Below are 23926 nucleotides of genomic sequence, written 5' to 3'. Positions count from 1 at the left end.
AAACATCTAGAGCATGTGATTCCACCTGGCATGGGAACTCGAGGGAATCATTCACCTTTTAATTATTCCACAAGACCCATGTCTTTCTGAAAGCTCCACCCATCAATTATCCATTCATATGATCAGTTTTCCACAGTAACGGATCCTTTGAATCTCAATAGATTAGCTGAATGTATAGAACTAAATGAGCATGTGACTATTATTTATCTCTCTATAAAGGAGGTTTTTGCCTTCCATATCAGTTGGACATGAACATACAGGTGAAGGCCCATCCATTCCTGTCCAGGATGCTAGGTTAGACACTGGTTTGGTAGAAAATTAAAAGGTGTTTTTCAAGCTAATTCTGTGCTCATTAAGAGTAATTACCTCCGCAAGAGAAGATAATTATGTTGTTCTCTTTATTTGGGCTCTACATCAGGATAATAACATTTTATAAATACTATCAAATGACTTATTCCCTCCATGTTTAAAATTCCCTAAATCATAAAAGCTAATGTCAAAATCAATATTCAAACTTTTCCATACTAAAACTGTTCAAAGACTCCTTGCAAAATACGCATGTTAACTTCTACTTGGAAGTGCAAATAGTTTCACAATCTCAATGCACTTAGTCTTATTGTTCTTTGTTTCTGTTATTACCTTATTATGTTCATAAAAATGCATAAATGGCACAGAAACAGGCAGATGGTGACTTCAGGATTCATTCATGCATGAGTTAAGAAGGAGCAGCTTGAACATTACAAAAGCAGTGGTGGGTTTTGAAGAGTTCTAGCAGCAACAGAAATATATTTGATGTTCAACAAGCAAACCAGTTGGGTGGTACCAGCATGGATAGTGAAATATTCACAAAGTATCATGGGAAAAGGTGCTTTGTTGCATCAGGGGCAGAGACTGTTATGAGTAATGTAGTCAGGGGACTAATTCCATTGCTGGAAAGGTGTGTGTGTGTGTGTGTGTGTGTGTGTGTGTGTGTGTGTGTGTGTGTGTGTATGTGTCTGTGTAATGGTTTCATTAGGCTAATTTTGTGTTGCTAAATTCCTTCCCTTTTTTCCACATGGGGAAAAGTTGAAAGGAAAGTATTCCCAGACTTGTAATGTAATATAAGTTAGGAAATCAAACAAGAAGTAATTCAATGCATTGGATTAATGTTTAATATGAATATTAAAATATCATTCTAAAAATACCCCACAGTCGAGTAAGACCACCAGGACAGCTAAAATCCATTCTGAAAACATCAAACCAGCATAATTCAGGTAAGATTAAGTGTAAGTTCTCTACTGATTCTACCCTAACTATAAAAAGAATTTTGTTTCTGCTAGAAAAGTAAGGAAATCAAATATGAATATATTTATATCCTTTCTTCACGTGTGGCAACCATTTTAGACTTCAGATTTATTAAGGTATTGTTTCTAAGAAATTTCAAATTCAAATGATACCATCTGACGTGTTAGCTTCTTCAAATTGAACTACTGATGCGTGTAGTGTCTTTTGATACAAAGAATACACTATTCCATGATTTTTTTACACAGCAGTAAGTTGACTTTGTAATAAAAGACATTTTTATTTCAGTTTTTATATATAATATATATATGATTATTTCTACATGTCATAGGTGTCAGTGTGTGAAAATATGATCATATTAAAAAGCAAACCAAAAACAGTATTCAATTACTTTTATTATGTTTTGGAGACTAAATATCATTAGCATAATCTGGAATTTTTCCCTTCAAAATATTTCAATCATACTTATTTTATAATTCACAGATTATCTTATAGTTATTTTTAGTTGTCTTCCATTTAATGTGAATATCTTGATATTATAAATATCTGGCTCACTCAGGAACCTTTGGAGAAGTGAATGGTGTGTGAGATTTGTAGGTAGTGCTGGGGAATGAAAACTGATATTCTAAGCATTCAATGAAAGCAGCCTCCATATGGGCTACTCTGACAGCACCTTTTCCCTGTAGTCCTATTAATTAGCAAAAGATATAGTGATACTTGATTTATATGCTGTAAGACATAATTTCTAGTAAAAACAACATTGGCACAGTAGATGGAAGGTTGAAAAAACCACATCATTCTCCAGTACACAGCATTGAATGATCCATTGAGTGAGTCTGAATAAGATTAGATTCCAACAGTGGGAGAAGCACCACAAAATTTATCCTTTCAGCAACCTACACCACAGCATCTCTCATACTTACTGTGCCTTTGGAGAGAGCCAGCCAGAGAATAGTGTAGAGGAACCTAAATGACCCTCTTCACATAACCCTGAGGGAAACAGAATTATCATAATGTGGGTGTCTTTTTTTAAAATGTATTTCAGCACTGGAGTTTTGTTTGTGTTGTCGAGGACTGTAAGAGGCCCCACACATGCTGAGCATACGGTCCACCATAGAGACATTTTCTCAGCCCATTTGTTGATAGGACAAAAACTTGCTCTGGTCATGGACAATGCCAAGGGGTGTGCAGTGGAGTTTTACATACTGTAAAGGAAATGAACTAGGGTTGTTCATTCTCTGAAGCATGTTTCAAGGGCAGGCTTTATCCAGACAGTGAAACTTGAGACACACTATGGTTTATATGTGGAAATATATTTTAAAAATGTTTTATGTGAGATTGCTGCTCTATCTGCAAGTTTCTTTCATGCTTCTCTCTCTGGAGTAATAATTCATGTTGCATAACTACTAAGGAAGTCTTTCCAGTTGCTCTTGCCATGGCCGGCAATGGAAGTTGATATTGAACTTCTTTTTGATGGAAATGAGCTAGGGGTCAATGCTAGATCTGAGGGCCCTTAACATCTTCTTCAGAAGATCTCGACTACAGTAACACACTGATCTCCAAGTGCTTTGTCACACTTGCAGCTGGAAATGTTTTGTAAAGTTCTTTGGGTCTCCTATATTTGACTATGCTGCAATGACAGTCACCAGAGACTGTGCTTCCCGGTGGTAGCAATGAATGTTCCCCTAAAGTGAAGGAAGTTCAAGTCGACCTTTGTAGCAGCCCCTTTCACTGCTGTACCAGATGAGCATGCTCACCTAGAGTGCTGCAAACATCCCTAGTCCAGAGGCAAAAAGCAGCAGTGGCAACATGACGCTGTCCTTTTAACCCTTCACTATGGGACAACAATTCAGGCTAAGATGGTAATTTCTGTGTCTGATAGTGATCAGGATCATAGGTATTTTGCACAACAATTTTTTTGTGGTGTGTAATGTGATATTTAAGTCTTTACTAAGATAATAGTAGAATCACACACAGTACAAAGAAATATCACATTGTGTCTGTTTTGCAAAACCACAGATTACAAGGAAGACATTGATCTTGATCCATCCCATTGGTCTTTCTCCATCTGCCCAGTTTTACATACAGTCCTATGTATGTGTTATAGTCTTTTTTTTAAAATTTTTTTATTAACTTGAGTATTTCTTATATACATTTCAAGTGTTATTCCCTTTCCCGGTTTCCGGGCAAACATCCCCCTCCCCCCTCCCCTTCCTTATGGGTGTCCCCCTCCCAACCCTCCCCCCATTGCCGCCCTCCCCCCCCCCCAGTCTAGTTCACTGGGGGTTCAGTCTTAGCAGGACCCAGGGCTTCCCCTTCCACTGGTGCTCTTACTAGGATATTCATTGCTACCTATGGGGTCAGAGTCCAGGGTCAGTCCATGTATAGTATTTAGGTAGTGGCTTAGTCCCTGGAAGCTCTGGTTGCTTGACATTGTTGTACTTTTGGGGTCTCGAGCCCCTTCAAGCTCTTCCAGTTCTTTCTCTGATTCCTTCAACGGGGGACCTATTCTCAGTTCAGTGGTTTGCTGCTGGCATTCGCCTCTGTATTTGCTGTATTCTGGCTGTGTCTCTCAGGAGCGATCTACATCCGGCTCCTGTCGGTCTGCACTTCTTTGCTTCATCCATCTTGTCCAATTGGGTGGCTGTATATGTATGGGCCACCTGTGAGGCAGGCTCTGAATGGGTGTTCCTTCAGTCTCTATTTAATCTTTGCCTCTCCCTTCCCAGCCAAGGGTATTCTTTTTCCTCATTTAAAGAAGGAGTGAAGCATTCACATTTTGATCATCCGTCTTGAGTTTCGTTTGTTCTAGGGATCTAGGGTAATTCAAGCATTTGGGCTAATAGCCACAGTTGCACAACAATTTTTATAAGTAGTAACTTTTGATAAAATTTTCTCTGTCTTTGAAAAATACTAGGAAATGGAAAGGAAAAATTTTTGCATATATTTATTATTTCCAAGTAATTATTCTCTTTAAAGTCTTTTCATAAATGGTGCCAAAAGATATAGGGTCACAAATATTAGCCTTCGCACATTATTGTCATATTTCCTGTAGTTGTTTAGTGACAAACTTTGTTTCCCTCTTTAGAAGCTGGTATACAAATTACAGGAAGATCACCATGGTAAGAATGTGTGCATTGTACAATACATTAATCTGTAAAAATATAATGTTCAGAACCTGACATTCTCTTCGCCTCTGTGTACTACGATTTCAGCTTCTTTATTTCTTTTATAATCACAAGCTGAACAATTATCTCCCACACAGCATGAGATATGGACAAACATCCTTAGGTAGGGAGATGATTCAGTGGATAAAGTGCTTGCCATGAGTCTGTGAGAATGGACGTTTGGATTCTCAGAATCCACATGAAGTCTGATCTCATGTGCATCTGAATCCTGGGGCACTTATGGTGACAGAGAATCCCCTGAAGTTTACTGGATAGTTTGCCTGGGTTTCTTATTCATGAAGAAGGGATTGAGCCACAAAACTGAGGTTGGAAGAATGTTGCATGCTGTTATTCTAAAGGCTCCCTGACAAGCCCTCCTTTGTTGTTCCTAGGTGTGTGAATGTGGATAATGTCAGCTCTACCTCCTCTGTGAAGGTAAAATTCTTCTTTGTGAAATTAATTTTCTTATGAATTTTGTTATAATTCAGCAATAGTGTAACTGGGATCAGTTTTATATGGAAAGATTGCTCAAGGGAGTCTACATTGTAGATGTGGAGATTTCTACAAACTGCAAGAGAACAGTAAGTCCTTGTGGGTAGTGGTGGCCAATAAGAGAATGGACTCAAAAGACATAGTGAGTGGAAGACTGAGCGCAGTCCTCGTACAATAGAAGATGTCTGATGTTTGACAAGTATTGTTTGCAGAAATGAGTAAACATTCGACTGATTTTAAAATGTGACTGTTACTAGACCATAGTATTTCTTTTTTTAAAATTCTTTATTAGATATATTTCTTTACTTACTTTTAAATTTTATTCCCCTTCCCGGTTTCCTGTCCATGAGCCCCCACCCCTTCCCCCTCACCCTCTCCCATATGGGTTTTCCTGGCCTGGAGAGATGGCTCAGTGGTTAAGAGCACTGACTGCTCTTCCAGAGGTTTTGATGAATCCAATTCCCAGCAACCACATGGTGGCTCACAACCATCTGTAATGAGATCTGATGATCTCTCCTGGTGTGTGTGAAGACAGCTACAGTGTACTTATATATAATAAGTACTTCTTAGTAAGTCCAGATATTTCTATAATCCAGGAATCTCCTAAGTGCCTTGACCCTCAGGAAAATGCATGCAGTTTTTTTCATCTTTATTAACTTGGGTATTTCTTATTTAGATTTCGATTCTTATTCTGTTTCCGGGTTTCCAGCCAACATCCCCCTAAGCCCCCCCCATCCCCCTAGCCCCTCCCCGTCCCCTTGTCTATGTGTGTTCCCCTCTCCATCCTCCCCCCATTACCACCCTCCTCTGGTAAGTTGTAAGTAGGCATATTAGAAGATATTTTATATTTAATAATGAATTTTAATTTTCACGTGTCAATATCCTGTAATTCCTAAGTAATAAAGTTGATTTAAGAGCATGCATCCTAAAAGAAAAGAGTGAATTTCAGGACCAAATAAAAAGTTAACTCTCCCCTCTGCATTGCAGGGAGAATCAGTGAGAAAGAGCCACATAAAACCTAAGAGGACCCAGAACAGTTTTAGAAAATCTGGACTTTATTTGTGTTCTCGTTTAGAGCCAATTCCTGAAGAATTGGAAGAAGATACATCTGCAACGGTAATCCCCACTAATCTGAGAAGTAACCTTTTTCCTTTTTGTGAATGGAAATGATGAGTGTGTGTGTGTGTGTGTGGGGTTATTTAACATTAACACAAATGCTAAGCAGTGCATGGGAGGATCAGACAAAGAGATGGGAGTTCATGTGTTTGAACACTTGGCCACTGTTTGGGAGATTGTTTAACTTTCGGGGTCTGGCCTCGCTAGCAGAAGGTTTTCAGTGGTAGATTTTAATGGCTGTGACTACTTGTGGTACCAGTACTGTGTTATCTGCTTCCCGGTCTACCAGCCTGTGAGAACCAATAATGTACTGCCAAAAGTCAGGCCTCCCTGTTCCTTCCTTGAAACAAGTGACTGGTTTTCCCCATCAGATATTTTGTCACAGAAAGTACAGAAACAAATTCAAAAGTAACAGCCATCTTTCCTGTTTAAATCCCCTTTCAGAAGTTACAAAGCAAGCAGAAGGGTGTGTCTGCTGATCTTACACACACTACTTACTCCTTACTCCACTGCATACTGTCAACACGTAGCTAATTACCTTCCTCCAGACCTCTAATTTCATCATTAGGAAAGAGGAAGTTCAGATATAATTATTACACATAATGGAATCATTAGAAACTGTAAATTTACAGAAACCAAACTCAAATGCTCTTCCTTTATGCCTAGATCAATTTGGTTTCCAATTAACTACTACAGGTGATGAACCTGAGTAATTTTTATTCTAGGAAGACCTTAGCAAAGACATAGAACTCAGGTACTTTAATAAACAGAAATTCACTCGGCAATCACCTTCTATTGCAGTGAAAAGTCATTAGGATTTTCTAAACTAAAATTTCTAATACAAGCATATTTTATCCTAACTAGAATTTTATGATGCTATAGAATGTACAAATAATGGCGATGAATATGGTAACTAAGGTTTATATGCCCATGATTAGAATACAATCCACCATATCATTACAGCAGTGGGATCTTACAGAGACAACTAAGACAAAGGTAGTTTCCATTCTTCCAAGGAATAAATGTCACTGAAGTAAAACTAAACATCATTTCTGATGTTAAACTTGAATAAAACCAAACGAACACAAGACTTCCCACAAGACTACATAGAAATTGCAGTGTAATAAGTATAAAATAAAAAAAGAAAGAACCTAGCTAGATAATATCAGTTCTCTACCCCATGCTAGCAGAATGCAAGGTATAAGTCTGTCGTCTCCGTCCCGCAGAAAGGAGCAACAGCTCGACGTTCTTCTCAAAGCAGTTATTCAGGAACCTTTCTCTCTGCATGCAAGCAGCAATCTCTCACCCCCAAGCACACTCCCTATTCAAAAACCTGTAACCACGCCCCATCAGTCCAGCCTACATGGTCTCAGCTTATAGGTCCACGCCAGATGGCCTGATCTTGTGTCATGGTGCGCCTGTGCAGCTCTCCCGATGGGCGTGGCTTACTTTTGGGTGTATGAGGAAGTCAGGTGCTAGTCATAAGACTTGGCAGCAGTCCTGGGCGCCATCTTGGGATTGCCGCCCCACCTGCTCCCCACATAAGTCGTCATAAACAGATACAGCCAGACATGATTTACAATGACACAGGCATGTTTCAAAGATGATGCCTAGTTTGACAGAAAGAAAAAGCTCACATGAATGAGAAATTCATACTTACTACATTTCATTTTTTATTCTGAACTGCTATACACCAATCTCTCTCAATCCTTTTATTTTAAAAGCAGAATATGTATGTATATACATATATTTGTACATATATGTATACACACCTCATATACACATATGTATGTACAAATACATACACATGGATATGTACAAACACTTGTGTATATACATATTTGCCAGCCAGATGGTTCAATGGGGTAGTGATAAGGAGTCTGGTAACACATTGCATATGAAAACATGACTATGTGTGTAACATACCCCATGGTTTGCTATATTCAAGTCTGTCTTTCTCAGGAAATCCAAGGAACTTAAATTCTCTCATGATCCATTTGAATAGTGTGAACACTAAAAGGAAATGCATGCTTCTTCAACATTATTCTTTGACCAACAGTCCTCCTTCACCTGTTCTGTTGAATCTTCTCTGTGATATATTGCTTGTTGAAGCAGAGAATGTTTGACGTGTCAGTTTCGCTAATAAGAAACGTAAATCATCCTCAAACCTGGCACTGAAAGTCAAAAATAGACTGCCATGTTATGGGTTTCCCTGAGGTGTAAGGAAGAACAAACATGTGAAGATCTTATTTCTTATGCAGTATGAGTCAATGAGGCTTCCCATTTACAATGCAGCATCAAACCCATTCACAAGCCCAACTTTCTGAATTTATCTATTTAAATCAACGAGTGTTTCAGGCATCCTATCTAAGCTAGCTTTATGGAATTTGATAACACATTTTGTGACCCAATCCCCTGGGTAACACCACTTCACAGCTTGGAATGAATCCTTCAGGCTCTGTTAAATACACTCTTATTGTAGTAGCTGATGCTTATGTTAGTCACTTTCTATAGTTGTAAAAAATATCATGGGAAAGAAAATGTTTAGAAGAAAGAGATGGTGTGAAGTGGGTCTCTTGGTTGAATTGGATACAGACATCACCATCATGATTCAGGCAGACAAGCATGACGATGAAGCAGCAGCTGAGAGATCACATCTTGACCTACACAGGAGAGAGAGAACTTAGTGGAAATGACACCAGTCTATTGAAATCTTAAACCTCATTCTGGCAACAGTTTTACTACAAAACAGCCCCACCACCTACTGCTTTTGAAAATAATTCAGCGCTCTGCACAGCAAGCATAATATTAGCCTATGGGGCTGTTGACATTCAAGCCACCACAGAGGTGCTGGATGAGGTCTTCATATACATCCTGTAAGTGTAGCAATAGTAACGATGTTACAGAACAGTTGACCATTCTGTGCCCTCCTCCTAGAATGTGTTGTTTACTCAATAAACAAATTTCTACTTATCGTGTGGCTCAGCCTTTGCACAGACCTTTAATCTCTCAAGCTGGAATGTAGACATTTCCTTAGTACACACCCTTAATGCTAAGTAATCAAGGTAAACTTAGTTTATAGAATGAAGCACCTTGTTTAAAAGTAATGCCTAATTGCATGAAAGAGAAGGTGATTATCCAGAGAAAGATTTGATGTAAAAGAATATACCCAACTCTCTCAAGAAGGAATAGGAAAAGGAAGCTACTTGAGGGGTAGTGCAGAAAGTGGAAAGCGAAGGGTGAAGAGAGGAGAGGAGAGGAGAGAGAAGGGGGGGGGAGGTGGCATTTTTACCTGGAGAGCTTTAGAGAGAAATATTGTAGAATGAACCATAGAATATGAAGGAGAGAGAATATTACAAAATCGCTATTTAGAGGAGAAGCAGAGCAAAACATCAGAGGCCAAGAAACACATTTTGTCACTTCTTTTTATATATTTCCATCTTAAAAAGTACCATGACTTTAGATCCCAAAGAGCAGAATAGTGGTAAGTATAAACCTAAGCATGTCCACATTAAAGATTTTTAAAGACTCTGGGCCGTTTACTCATCCTGAAAGGAAGCAGACATTACTGAATATCATTGAATGTATTGCTAAATATCTACGGAATACAGAAATAGTTTGGGGACTATAAATCAAGGTTCTGACATTATCAGAAGGGTGATAAAATGAATAAAATCAGTGAATTTTAAATCAAAAGTAACAATGCTAATTTTCCTTATAGGATGAAAAAACTAAAATGGAAAATTTCCATTCCGTGCCTTCTGAGGCTGCTGCTGATGTTGGACCTTCCGCTTATACTGCTGACAGCCTGGATGCTGTTGAGCCTGCGCAGACTAAGTCCACCAATGCCGCTGCCAGTCTGACTGCAGCTGAGCCTGCGCCAACTAAGTCCACCAATGCGGCTGCCAGTCTGACTGCAGCTGAGCCTGCGCCGACGAAGTCCACCAAGGAGGCTGCCAGTCTGACTGCAGCTGAGCCTGCGCCAACTAAGTCCATCATTGCCGCTGACAGTCTGACTGCAGCTGAGCCTGCGCCAACTAAGTCCACCACTGCCGCTGCCAGTCTGACTGCAGCTGAGCCCGAGCTGTCCCTTACATATGCTGCTGACAGTACTGTGTCAGGTGACTCAGGACCAGCTAGTCACATTGGATTGGATTATGTAGTTGATTTACCTCTTTACAAGGAGAGTACAAGGTACAAACCCCATGCTGACCCAGAGCGCACTCCTGGTCCCCGCACTTGTTATTCCCTAGACTCCATTTAAATGACTAACCTGACTCTTTTGATATCCCTAGTGAAGAAGAAATATTTTATACTGCTTCTTCAGATGAGGAATCTTTTATTCCTGACATAGAAGAAGGTCTGCCTGCTACTCAGGCACCTGTTGATATTTTTGATGCTTCTGCGTCAGCTGAACCAATAAACCACAGCATGAACCCTCTCAGGAAGAGTGGATATCTTCGGGCACCAGCGATAGCACACATCCCCTTTTTGCCTTTTATATGGCTTGTATCCTCACTTTTCTCTGTCATAACATGGATGAAAATCCAAATTCAACATGCATGGCATGAAGAAAATGGCCATGGAGCTCCCACTAACAAAAAAGTTGGACCAGGTAAGTTAGACAAAAATAGTAGCTTAAAATAGATGAATTTTTTTTTCTAGAAACCTAGGTCTGTTTTGTTAATAAATTTCATGCTTCTATAGGGCTATTCATGAATAACCTAGAACCTGAAATTTTTATTTTTTTTCAATTTATACAAGATATTTTTGGCAATGTGACAAATCCAGTTTGGACAAATACAAGTGACATGTAAAACTGTTTTCTGATTGGTTGTTTTCTAGTCTAGAATGAGGAGATTATGGTCACTCCCAGTGAAGACCTTGTGTTTCCTGAATGACTAAGCAGGGGTAACTTCCTGTTAAATGTTATTGTCTATTTATCTCTGTCATTCTGAACTGTGACTTCTGAGGTTAGCATAGCCTTTGACCGCAATATTCCAAAAGAAGCAACTTCTGAGATTAAAAATAACAAGAGAAGCATCCACCTTCTCACTGTTTCTCTCTACATTGATCCCGATGATAATGACACTGATGTTGTTGATGCTGGGCATAACAATATCACCAGTGATGTGCCTGATGATGCTGTTGATAATTCTTCTTTTTCTTCTAGTGGCTGCGGCTCCTGATCCCTAGACCCTTGATGTTCCTCCAGGATCGATTGGAATGCCACAGCAGTCTGTGTGGGAGAATTGATCATATATATAAATTGTAGAGTTAAAGGTATAATGTGATAGTAGACTGAAGTAAAAATTTATTGTTTCACTGGAGACTCAGTTGTGCCATGTGATGCTTCCTAGAAAAAATGTTCAATTATTTTCAATTTTATTTTTTACTTGTTTACTTTACATCCTGCTCACTGCCCCCTCCCTGTCAGCCTCTCCCACAATCCTTCCCTTGCGCCCCGCCTCCTTCTCCTCTGAGAGGGTAGGGGCCACTTGGTTATCTTCCCACCCTGGAACATGAAGTCTCTGTGAGACTATGCCCTTCCTCTCCCACTGAGTCCAGACAAGGCCGTCTAGATAGAAGGACATATCCCGCATACGGGCAACAGCTTTAAGGATAGTCCCTGCTGCAGTTTTTTTTGGGACTCACATGAAGATCGAGGTCCATATGTACTACCTATGTGTGTGGAGGCTTAGGACCAGCCTCTGTATATTCTTTGGTTGGTGGATCAGTCTCTAAGAGCCCTAAGAGTCCAGGTCAATCGATTTTGTTAGTCTTCCTGTTGCGTTCTTATCCTCTGAGGGACTGCAATCCTTCTACTTTTTCTTCCATAAGAGTCTTCAAGATCCATCCAATTTTAGCTGTGGGTGTGTACATCTAAGTCAGCTGCTGGGTGCAACCTCTCCAGACAGCCTGTGCTAGACTCTGTCTGCTAGCATAACAGGGTATCATTCAGAGTCAGGGACTGTCGCTTGTTCAAGGGATCAGTTTCAAGTTGGGTGGGTTATTGGTTGGCTGTTCCCTCAGTCTCTCCTCCAGCCCTATTCCTTCATTTCCTGTAGACAGGAAAAAATTTGGATTTAAAGTTTTGTGGTTGGGTCGATGTTCCAGTTGCTCCACTGGGCTTCCTGCATAGCGAGAAGAGCCAGGATCCCCATGCTCTGTATCCCCAGTGCAGTGAGTCACAAGCTCCAGTGATTCTTGTTGCCTCCCATACCTCAGTCTCTGTCTCTCTCTGAGGTCCCCTCCTCACTCACCACCCCTATCTGTTGCAGATTTCCATTCATTATCATGGTTCCCTCCCCCTCCCCACACTGGACCCTCAGTGACCCTATTCCTTCCTTTCTCCTTTCCCAACCAGTTCCCTTCATCCATATGCCTTCCATGACCCTTCCATATTCTCAATTATCCTTTCTTGTGCCCTTCTTTTGTTCAGTCTTCTTGGTTCTGTGGAGTGTAGCACGGGGCACACTTGATTTTATAGGCTCCTTACTGAGAGGGGAGAGGTCATGCTTAGCTTCCTTTTCACTGAGCCCCACTGGATTGTATACCTACTTTAGGCTCCTAGGCATATGTATGTATGTGTGTTAATATTATACAACATGGTAAATTTTATCATAAGATAAAATTTTATCATGAAACTTTAATAAATTTTCTAGTGTATTGCAAAAATTTTCACCAAGAGAAATTTATACCAATATGACTTGTGCTTGCAGATGGGTCAAACAAAGACATTTTGAATTGGATCTATAACCCTGAACCCCAGTATAAACCTTGTGTACATCTTGTGTGTGCATTGATCCACATGTGAAGGATAGAGACTGATATTGTCTTCCTCTCGATTTCCTGTACCCCACTCACGTGGGTAATTGTGTGTGGGTCAAAGGACAATGCCACTCTACAGTACTGTTCCGCCACATTGTGGGTTCTAGGGACTGAACTCAGGCCATCATCCTTCTGTATGGGTTCCACCCCTGGTCCCTCAGTTTTGGGGACATGCTCATTCACTCAAATCCCAGTGTCTTGGAGCACACTGATCTTCATCCTTGCAGGAAAGCAAGTTTTGGGGATCCCCTTATTTCCACATATGCAGTGAGGTTTTCAGGAAACGTGTTTTACCAAACACCTCAGGCTCTAATCCTTATTTCCTATTGTTAGGCTGTACTAGGTTATGAAGGAGAACCATAGCACAGTAGTAGATGTTCCATAATCCACATGCTTCTTGATAATTTTGTAGTTCTAAAGGCTTAACTAGTCTTTAAGTTACAGTTTCATATAAATAATAAATTCTGAATTAGAATTCCAAAATCTTCCTGTTTATTGAATATTTTCTTTAAATACACTGACTTGACGACCTGTAGTTTTTCATTCTGTCAGTCCGTTTATTCCCCACATGTAACTTAGATGTGTACTGTGTAGAATACACATTCTACTATCTCTCAAGGTCTTCCCATTCTTAAACCTTTTTGTTTCTGTGCCCAGTCTCAGAGCCTGTAAATCATTCATAGGTAATGTCAACAGCCTGTGAATCAACCCCAAGAAACGCATACCAACTCTGTCACTTCTCCAAAGGACAAGCCTACAGTCTGTCAGTCATTCATAAGAAATAACTACACCCTGACCATCATTCATAAGGAACACCCAATGCCTGCCAACCATACATAGTACATATCTACAATTGTTCAATATGCATAGCAAACATGCACAGCCTTCCAGGTAGTCATCCATATTAACTGAGTGCTACCTGCAAATCATCCATAGAAAGTACACAAAACCTGTCAGGCATTCATAGGGAATGCTCACAGCCTGTCAATCATTTATAGGAAATAGCTACAGCTTGTTAGTCATCAATACACATGGCACACCCCCAAGCTGGCAATCATCTGGAGGAAGAACCTATATCCTATCAATCATCCATAAGACTTCCCTACAGCCTTAGAATCATTTATAAGAAATGACCATATCCTGTCATCTATTAGAAACACACACAGTCTGTCAGTCATCCACAGATCACACACATTACTTGTCAGTCATCCATTGGAAAAAATAAGCGCCTGTCATATATGCATAGGAAATGACCACAGCCAGTCAATCCTGCATAGGAGTCTCCAACAGTCTGTCAGTTATCAAGAGAAAATTCACACAGGCTTTCAATTATCCAAAGTGAACAACAGTATTAACGTAAATATTAAATATAGAAATTTCCAGAAATCCACAACCCCCACACACTCACAACATAAATAGGGACATGATAAACCTGGGAGACAGCACACAATATATCATGCCGAGAGCAAAGATTCATCTCTGCCTCCGGCTCCTCTCCTACATCATTCAGACCTCAGGTTTGCCATGCAGAGCCGATCCTGTTACCATGCCTGCTTGAAATCAAATGGGGAGATGTTTGTGATGATCAACATCATGTATTTATTCTTTATAAAAAATAATGTAGTGAAGGAAGCGCAGGATTTTGTTTCTGTTGACAGCACATTTTCAGAAGGATTTAGAACACTTTTTCTGCATACAGGTAGCTAATTCTTCAGAGCTCCTGATAAAGCAGAAGATTGTATAATAGGAAAACAAGGCAGCAAGTTTGTGTCCATTCAGGAGTCCATCCTCATATTATTTTGATTATATTGACAATAGCGAAAAGTTCAGAAAAAATAAAGGAAACTCATTCTGAATGATCACAGGTTACCATGGACACACAAACACCAATGTTTTTAACAATGTGAGCGTAGAATTAATATTTTATGAGTAAATCACATTGACAGGTTTGTAACCTGCTTTAATGGTTTACGTTCCTGTATGAAAGGCACACACACCGACACACAGACACACACACACAGACACACACACACACGCACACACACAGACACACACACACACAGAAAGGTTTTATGTTTTGATATATCTTGATCAGTACCGTAGATAGGCCATTGCCTAATCTCCACATGGTTAATTCACCTTCTGCCAATAATTCCGAGTTTTTACTCACTAAACGCTGAAACAAGATGCCATTTAAGACAGTCAGAGAGTGAAACATTCAAGGTTTTGTGTGTAGATATTTCAGAGAGAATCACAGAGACTAGGTGCAAAATAATTCTTTATAACAATGGATGTAAGTTGAATGTGCTTCCTGAAGTATTTTCAGGGGGAAAATCGGGATCACATTAGGAGACAGTGTTCTTTCTGCAGTTTTTCCCTGGCTCTTTGCCAGGTACACCTTTCTTATTGCAGTTCGTTTGAACGGGCAGCACTCATTTTCCTACCCTAGGTTTTGATGTTCTTGGGCTGGATCCTGCTACTCTGTCTCTATTTCCTCATTCACACAATTTCCTTTAAGTTCTTCTTAGAAATGTTACTTCTTCAAATATTAATTTGTGGATCTACTCTATTCCTCTCATATGAAAGCCACGGACTTCAGGCTGCCTGGTAAGCTTTTCTTTATAAAACTTTCTGGGATATTTATCGTGGCTGTAATTATAATAGTTTTTTTAACTTGATTCTTCATAATCTTAATGTTTTTATTCCTTGATAATACTCACTAAATCTTTAGTTAATAGCTAAGGAAACCTGAGTTTTCTGGTGGATAACGGAGCAGTCCCACTGATGTCCACATCCTAAAATTCCCTAATTTGCCTAAACCGCAGCATGCTTGGTGAATCTAAACATACAGTGGAGTGGTGGATATTATCCCAAAATTTCAGCATACTGACCATATAATTTAGAGACTATTTGTAGCTCAAGAAGACGAACGACAAAAATCTGATGCTTCAGTACTTCTTAGAAGGGGGTACAAAATAGTCCAGGAGGAAATATGAAGACAAAGTATGGAGCAGAGACTGAAGGAAAGGCCATCCAGAGAGTAACACATATGTGGATCCATCCCACATGCAGTCACCAAACCCATTCACTATTGGGGTGACAAGAGGTACATGCTGACAGGAGCCTGATACAGCTGCCTCCTGAGAGAATATGCCAGAGCCTGACAAATCAGAGGCAGATGCTCTCAGCAAGCCATTGGATTGAGAACTGGGACCTCAATGGGGGAGTTAGTGAAAGGACTGAGGTAATTGAGGGGATGTGCAACCCCATAGGAAGAACTACAGTATCAACCAACCAGATACCGCAGAGCTTCCAGGGACTAAAGCACCAAGTAAAGAGTACACTTGGAACGAACCCTGGCTCCAGCAGCATGTGTAGCAGAAGATGGGCCTTGTTGGGCATCAATGGGAGGAGAGACCCGTGGTCCTGTGAAGGCTCAATGACAAGTATAGGGGAATGCCAGGGCAGGGAGGCAGGAGGGAGTGTGTGGGTGTGTGGGAGTTCACCCTCATGGAGGCAGGGGTTGAGGAGATGGGATGGAGTAGCGGTTTTCTGGACTGGAAGCAGAGAAGCAGGATAACATTTGAAATGTAAATAAAGCAATTATCTAATAAAAGCAATAAAAATCAGTGGAGGGCTATTCCTATAAAAACTTAAATTCAAGGGAGCTAAATCATTCGCTAAGAGTAGTTTAAAGAAGTACATGGCTGTGGCAATTTTAGACGATGTCAAGAGACTTCAAAACATTTCATTTTGTATGTTGAACACAAATTTGTCTTCTGCATTCTTAAGGTTAATCTCTCTCACTGACTGTCACCTTTCTCAATCCTGTAGGAGAGTGAGGTCCACTTGATTCCTACACTTCCATGCTTAGTGATCAAGAAAGTGGTTCTCTCATTAAATTCCCTGTTTATGAGTCTACAACTAGTTTGTTGTTTCTTTGGTTGCAATAATCGCAACCCCCTACACTCTTATGCAACTCTGAGATTTTCTGAGCACTTTTAAAATTGATTCTATAGTATTTTATCATTTAGAATATTTTTAGGAGATGTGGCCCAGTGGTTAAACTCACTGGCTAACTGCTCTTCTAGGAGACATGAGCCTAATATCTAGCTGTACATGGTGGCCATCAGCTGTCTGTAACTACAGTTTGAAGGAGATCTGGCAGTGGCACCCACTTCTGAATGCTTCAGGCACTACATTCATTCGGTGCACAGAAATACATGCAGACAAAATATCTATACAGGTCAAACATCAAAATAATAAACGCTTGTCATGTGCGTCTGTGTTTGCCACCTATGTCATATCTAGAGCATCCAGAAGATAAGGTCAGGTACTCTTGAGCCACTGGATAAGTTCTGAGAATAGAACATAGATTTTTCGCAAATGCACCAGGCCCTTATCAATACTGAGCCATCCCTGCAACCCCCATATAGGTTCTTCCTATATCACAGTGCAATCATCTTTGGCTTTCATTTTGGCAATTGGAGCTCATTACGATAGAACTACTTCTTAAGCCCTGCCAGGTCAGGATTTCTGGTCCCTGGGTTTATCAATTTAAAATGGCATACAAAGATAAGCAGGGAATCCTCAACAACGGAACCTCAAATGGCCAAGAAATCTTCAAAGTACTTAGCCATCTTGGAAATGAGTATCAAAATGACCCTGAGATTCCATATCCACTGTTAGAATGGCTAAGTCCAAAAATTCAAGTGATAGCACATGCTGGTAAGGATGTAGAGCACAGGAAAGAGTTTCCCAGTGTTGCTGGAGTGGAAACTTGTACAATGAATTTGGAAAATTAATTTGGAGGTTTCTCAGAAAACTAAAAATTGTTTTACCTCAAGACCCAGGTATACAACTCCTAGGCATATACCAAAAAGATAACCAACCATACGACAGGGACACCTGCTCAACTCTCACTTTCCAGTGCCCCACACATGTGGAGCTAAGTGTGTAGTGGCCAGAAGGCAGGGTCAACTGACCATTCTGTTCTGCCACATTGTGGCTTCTGAGGACTGAACTCAGGCCATCAGGCCGCCCTGTGGGTTCCACCCCTGGTCCCTCTGTTCTGGAGACAAACCTCACTCACCCACGTCCCTGGTGTGATTGATTTACTATCTTGGAGCTCACTGATATTCACACTTGCAGGCAAGTAGCTTTGGGGATCCCCTTGTCCCCACATCTGCAGTTGGGTTTTCAAGGCAAGAGTTTTACCAAGTGAGGTTTACCAACCACCCCTTCCCCTCATCCTTTTTTGGGGAGGAGTATTTGATTTTTTTTTTATTTCCATTTCAAATGTTATCCCCTTTCCTGGTTTCCCACCCATGAACGCCCATCTCATCTTCCCTTTCCCTCTTCTATGAGGCTGTTCCCCCACCTATCCAATCACCCCTTCCCACCTCCCTCCCTGTCTCAGCATTCCTTTACACTGTGGAGGTAGAGCCTTGGCAAGACCAAGGGCTTCTCCTCCCATTGGTTCCCCACAAGGCCATCCTCTGCTACATGTGCACCTAAGACATGGGTCTGTCAGTGTACTCTGTAGATGGAGGGACATCTGGGTTCTTTCCAGCTCCTGGCAATTACAAATAAGGGTTCTATGAACATAATGGAGCATGTTTCCTTGCCACATGTTGGCACCCCTTTTGGGTATATGCCCAGGAGGGTGTATAGCTAGGTCCTCAGGTAGTACTATGTCCGAATTCTGAGGAACTTACAAACTAATTTCCAGAGTTAGTATAAGAGCTTGCAATCCCACCTACAGTGGAGGAATGTTTCTCTATCTCCTCATCCTCATCAACATTTGTTGTCACTTTAGACTTTTTTCTTAGTCATTCTGAGTGGTGGTGTGAGGTCAAATCTCAACATTTTCTTGGTTTGATTTTTGCTGATGATTAAGGATGTTTAATAGTTCCTTAGGAGCTTCAGGGCCATTTGATATTCCTCAGCTTAGAATTCTTTGTTTAGCTCTGCACCTCATTTTGTGCTAGAGTTATTAATTCTCTGCAGTCTAAACTTATGAATTTCTTTGTATGCATATTAGCCCTCTATCAGATATAGATATAGATACAGATTCTCTGGCTTCTCCTTCTATTCCTGCTTCTCCTTCTACTCCGGCTTCTCCTCCTCCTTCTTCTTCTCCTTCTCCTTCTTCTCCTTCTCCTCCTCCTTCTTCTCCTTCACCTTCTTCTCCTTCACCTTCTTCTCCTTCATCTTCTTCCTTTTCTTCGGCTTCTTCTTCTTCTCGTCCTAGTCATCTTTGTGGTTGTCATCATCTCCTCCTTCCCCGCGTTCTCCCCTTTGCTTCCCCTCCCCCTCCCCCTCCTCCTCTGTCTTCTTCCTTGTCCTCATTGGCTTCTTTGGCTTTGTTGGCTTCTTATGCTTCGCCAGCTTCTTCTGCTTCGGCTTCGCCTTCTGCTTCTTCTTTGGCTTCTGCTTAGGCTTCGGCTTGGCGGTTTCGGCATCGGCTTTAGCTGCTTCGGCGGCTTCCGTGGCTATGGAGGCTTTGGCGGCTTTGGCGGCTTCGGTGGCTTCGGGGGTTTCGGCGGATTAGGTGGCTTAGGCTTCCGCTGTTTTGGCTTCAGCTGCTTTGGCTTTGGCTGCTTCTGTTGGAGCTTGGGCTGCAGCTTAGGGTGCTGCTTCTGTTGCTGCTGCTGCTGCTGCTGCTGCTGCTGCTGCTGCTGCTGCTGCTGCTTCTGTTGCTGCTGCTGCTCCTTGTCCTCGTCCTCGTCCTCCTCCACCCCTCCTCCTCCTCCTCGTCCTCGTCCTCCTCCTCGCCCTCCTCCTCCTCCTCGTCCTCGTCCTCCTCGTCCTCGTCCTCCTCGTCCTCGTCCTCCTCCTCCTCCTCCCCCCTCCTCTTCCTCGTCCTCCTCCTCCCCCTCCTCGTCCTTCTCCTCCTCCACCTTGTCGTCCTCTTGGTCCTCCTCCTCCTCCTCATCGTCCTGGTCCTCATACTTCTCCTCCTCCTCCTTGTCCTCGTCCTTCTCCTCCTCCTCCTCCTGTCGTCCTCCTCCTCCTCTACTTATTTTTCTTCTTTTTTTAATTGGATATGTTTCTTTATTTACATTTCAAATGTTATTGCCTTTCCCAGTTTCCTGTCCTTAAATCCCTATGCCCTCCCCCTTCCCTGTAAGGGTGTCCCTCCCCGAATCCAACCCCCTTACAATCCACCCCTACATTCCCCTGCACTGGGGATCCAACCAGGGTAGGATCAAGGGCTTCCCCTTCCACTGGTGACCAACAAGTGTATTCTCTGCTACATACACAGCTGGAGCCCTGGGTCCATATATAGTCTTTGGGTAGTGGTTTAGTCCCTGGCAATCTCTGGCATTGTTATTCTTATGGGGTTGCAAGCCCCTTCAGCTCTTTCAATCCTTTCTCTAATCCCTGAAAGGGCGTCCTGTTCTCAGTTCAGTAGTTTGCTGCTAGTGTTAACCTCTGTATTTGACATGCTCTGGTTGTGTCTCTCAGGAGATATCTATATCCAGTTCCGGACATGACGCACTTCTTAGCTTCATCAGTCTAATCTAGTTTTGGTGGCTGTATATGTATGGGCCACATGTGGGCCAGGCTCTGAATGGCTGTTCCTTCAGTCTCTGCTCTAAACTTTGCCTCTATATCCCTTCCTATGGATATTTCTGTTATCCCATTATAATAAGTAGTGGAAGCATCTGTATTTTATTCAATCTTTTTCTTGAGCTTCAAGTGGTCTGTGGATTGCATCTTGGGTAATTCGAGGTTTTGGGCTAATATCCACTTATCGATGAGTGCGTGCCATGTGTGTTTTCTGTGGTGTGTTACCTCCCTCAGGATGATATTTTCTAGTTCATTCCATTTGCCTATGAATCTCATGAAGTCATTGTTTTTGATACCTGAGTAGTACTCCATTGTGTAAATGTACCACATTTTCTGTATCCATTCCTCTGTTGAAGGGCACCTGGGTTTTTTCCAGCTTCTGGCTATTATAAATAAGGCTGCTATGAACATAGTGGAGCACGTGTCTTTATTGTATGTTGGAGCATCTTTGGGTGTATGCCCAAGGGTGGTAGAGCTGGGTTCTGAGGTAGTGTAATGCCCAATTTTCTGAGGAACCTCCAGACTGATTTCCAGAGAGGTTGTAGAAGTTTGCAATCCCACCAACAATGGAGGAGTGTTCCTCTTTCTCCACATCCTCACCAGCGTCTGCTGTCATCTGACCTTTTTTTATCTCAGGGCTGCTTTGATTTGCATTTACCTGATGACTAAGGATGTTGAACATTTCTTTAGATGCTTTTTGGCCATTTGATAATCCTCAGCTGAGAATGTTTTCTTTAGCTCTGTACCCTATTTTTTGATAGGGTGATTTGGCTCTCTGGAGTCCATCTCCTTGAGTTCTTTGTATATTTTGGATTAATATTAGCTCTCTGTCAGATGTAGGATTGGTAAAGATCTTTTCCCAATCTGTTGGTTGCCATTTTGTCCTAATGACATTGTCTTTTGCTTTACAAAAGCTTTGCAGTCTTATGAGGTCCCATTTGTTGATTCTTGATCTTAGAGCATAAGACATTGTTTTGTTCAGGAAATTTTTTCCAGTGCCCATGTGTTTGAGATGCTTCCCCACTTTTTCTTCTATTAATTTGAGTGTATCTGGTTTGATGTGGAGGTCCTTGATCCACTTCTTTGTACAGGGTGATAAGCATGGATCGATTTGCCTTTTTCTATATGCTGACCTCCAGTTGAACCAGCACCATTTGTTGAAAATGTTATCTTTTTTCCATTGGAAGGTTTTAGCTCCTTTGTCAAAGATCAAGAGGCTATAAGTGTGTGTTTCATTGCTTGGTCTTCAATTCTGTTGCACTGATCTACCTGCCTGTCTCTGTAGCAATACCATACAGTTTTGAAGACTATTGCTCTGTAATACTGCTTGAAGTCAGGGATGGTGATTCCCCCAGAATTTCTTTTACTGTTGAGTATAGTTTTCACTATTCTGGGTTTTTTGTTATTCCAAATGAATTTGCAAATTGCTCTTTCTATCTCTATAAAGAATTGAGTAGGAAATTTGATGGGCATTGCATTGACCTATAGATTGATTTTGGCAAAATGGCCATCTTTACTATATTAATCCTGCCAATCCATGACCATGGAAGATCTTGTCATCTTCTGAGATCTTCTTCAATTTCTTCAGAGATTTGAAGTTCTTGTCATACAGATCTCTCACTTGCTTGGTTAAAGTCACATCAAGATATTTTCTGTTATTTGGGACTATTTTTAAGGGTGTCATTCCCTAATTTCTCTCTCAGCCAGTTTATCCTTTGGGTAGAGTAAGGCTACTGATTTGTTTGAGTTAATTTTATACCCCGGCACTTTGCTGAAGTTGTTTATCAGGTTAAGTAGTTCTCTGGTGGATCGTTTGTGTTCGCTTAAGTACACTATCATATCATCTGCAAATAGTGATATTTTGATTTCTTCCCTTCCAATTTGTATCCCTTTGACCTCCTTTCGCTGTCTGATTGCTCTGGCTAGAACTTCAAGAACTATATTGAATAAGTAGGGAGAGCGTGGGCAGCCTTGTCTAGTCCCTGATTTTAGTGGGATTGCTTCAAGTTTCTCTCCATTTAGTTTGATGTCAGCTACTGGTTTGCTGTATATTGCTTTTAGAATGTTTAGATATAGGCCTTGAATTCCTGATCTTTTCAGGACTTTTATCGTGAAGGGGTGTGGAATTTTGTCAAATGCTTTCTCAGCATCTAATGAAATGACCATGTGCTTCTTATCTTTGAGTTGTTTACGTAGTGGATTACATTGATGGATTTTCATACATTAAACCATCCCTGCATCCCTGGGATGAAGCCTACTTGATCATGATGGATGATCGTTTCGATGTGTTCTTAGATTCAGTTTGCAAGAATTTTATTGAGTATTTTTGCGTTGATATTCTTAAGGGAAATTGTTCTAAAGTTCTCTTTCTTTGTTGGGTCTTTGTGTGGTTTAGGTATAAGAGTAATTGTGGCTTCATAGAAGGAATTTGGTAGTGCTCCGTCTGTTTTAATTTTGTGGAATAGTTTGGACAGTATTGGTTTGAGATCTTCTATGAAGGTATGATAGAATTCTGCACTGAACCCATCTGGACCTGGGCTCTGTTTGGTTGGGAGACTTCTAATAACTGCTTTTATTTCTATAGAGTTACGGGGTTGTTTAGATGATTTATTTGTTCTTGATTTAACTTTGGTACCTGGTATATGCCTAGAAAATTGTCCATTTCCTCCAGATTTTCCAGTTTTATTTAATATAGGCTTTTGTAGTAGGATATGATGATTTTTTAAAATTTACTCAGATTTTGTTATGTCTCCCTTTTCATTTCTGATTTTGTTAATTTGGATAAACTGTCTGTGACTACTGGTTAGTCTGGCTAAGGGTTTATCTATCTTGTTGATTTTCTCAAAGAACCAGCTCCTGATTTTGTTGATTCTTTGTATAGTCCATTCCATTTCTACTTGGTTGATTTCAGCTCTGAGTTTGATTTTTTTCCTGCCTTCTACTCCTCTTGGGTTTATTTATTTCCTTTTGTTCTAGAGCTTTAAGATGTGATGTCAAGCTGCTGACATATGCTCTCTCCTGTTTCTATTTGTAGGCACTCAGAGCTATGAGTTTTCCTCTTAGTACCGCTTTCATTGTGTCCCATAAGCTAGGGAATGTTTCATCTTCATTTTCATTAAATTCTAAGAAGTCTTTAATTTCTTTCTTTATTTCTTCCTTGACCACATTGTCCTTGAGTAGAGCATTGTTCAACTTCCATGTATATGTGGGCTTTCTGTCATTATTGTTGTTACTGAAGACCAGTCTTAGCTCATGGTGATCTGATAGGACGCATGGGATCATTTCTATCTTCCTGTATCTGTTGAGGCCTGTTTTGTGACTGATTATATGGTCAGTTTTGGAGAAGGTTCCATGAAGTGCTGAAAAGAAAGTATATCCTTTTGTTTTAGGATGGAATGTTCTGTAAATATTTGTTAAATCAAATTGGTTCATAACTTCTGTTAGTTTTTCTATGTCTCTGTTTA

The 23926-nt window shown here is 40.8% G+C and overlaps 1 protein-coding gene across 7 annotated transcripts in view; it reads left to right on the top strand.

Moving 5' to 3' along the window:
- Poteml1 (POTE ankyrin domain family member M like 1) overlaps positions 1 to 11386 on the top strand; it is a 116111-nt gene extending 104725 nt beyond the window's left edge. For 5 of the 7 annotated variants that reach the window (XM_087589421.1, XM_087589419.1, XM_087589417.1 and 2 more), the window contains 7 exons: positions 1192 to 1253; positions 4370 to 4403; positions 4841 to 4883; positions 5928 to 6056; positions 9778 to 10250; positions 10352 to 10671; positions 11230 to 11386. In XM_087589421.1, coding sequence (XP_087445547.1) covers positions 1192 to 1253; positions 4370 to 4403; positions 4841 to 4883; positions 5928 to 6056; positions 9778 to 10250; positions 10352 to 10671; positions 11230 to 11252 — 1084 coding nt within the window. In that variant the 3' untranslated portion in view covers positions 11253 to 11386. The remainder of the gene's footprint in view (positions 1 to 1191; positions 1254 to 4369; positions 4404 to 4840; positions 4884 to 5927; positions 6057 to 9777; positions 10251 to 10351; positions 10672 to 11229) is intronic. The other 2 variants (XR_015639753.1, XR_015639754.1) reach the window with 2 other exon arrangements.
- The last annotated feature ends 12540 nt before the right edge of the window (positions 11387 to 23926 follow it).

The sequence above is a fragment of the Rattus norvegicus genome, chromosome 16, assembly GCF_021556685.1.
Source record: "Rattus norvegicus strain SHRSP/BbbUtx chromosome 16, alternate assembly SHRSP_T2T, whole genome shotgun sequence".
NCBI lineage: Eukaryota > Metazoa > Chordata > Mammalia > Rodentia > Muridae > Rattus > Rattus norvegicus.
Note: the sequence above shows the minus strand (reverse complement) of the source record. Positions and strands in the feature narration are given on the sequence as shown.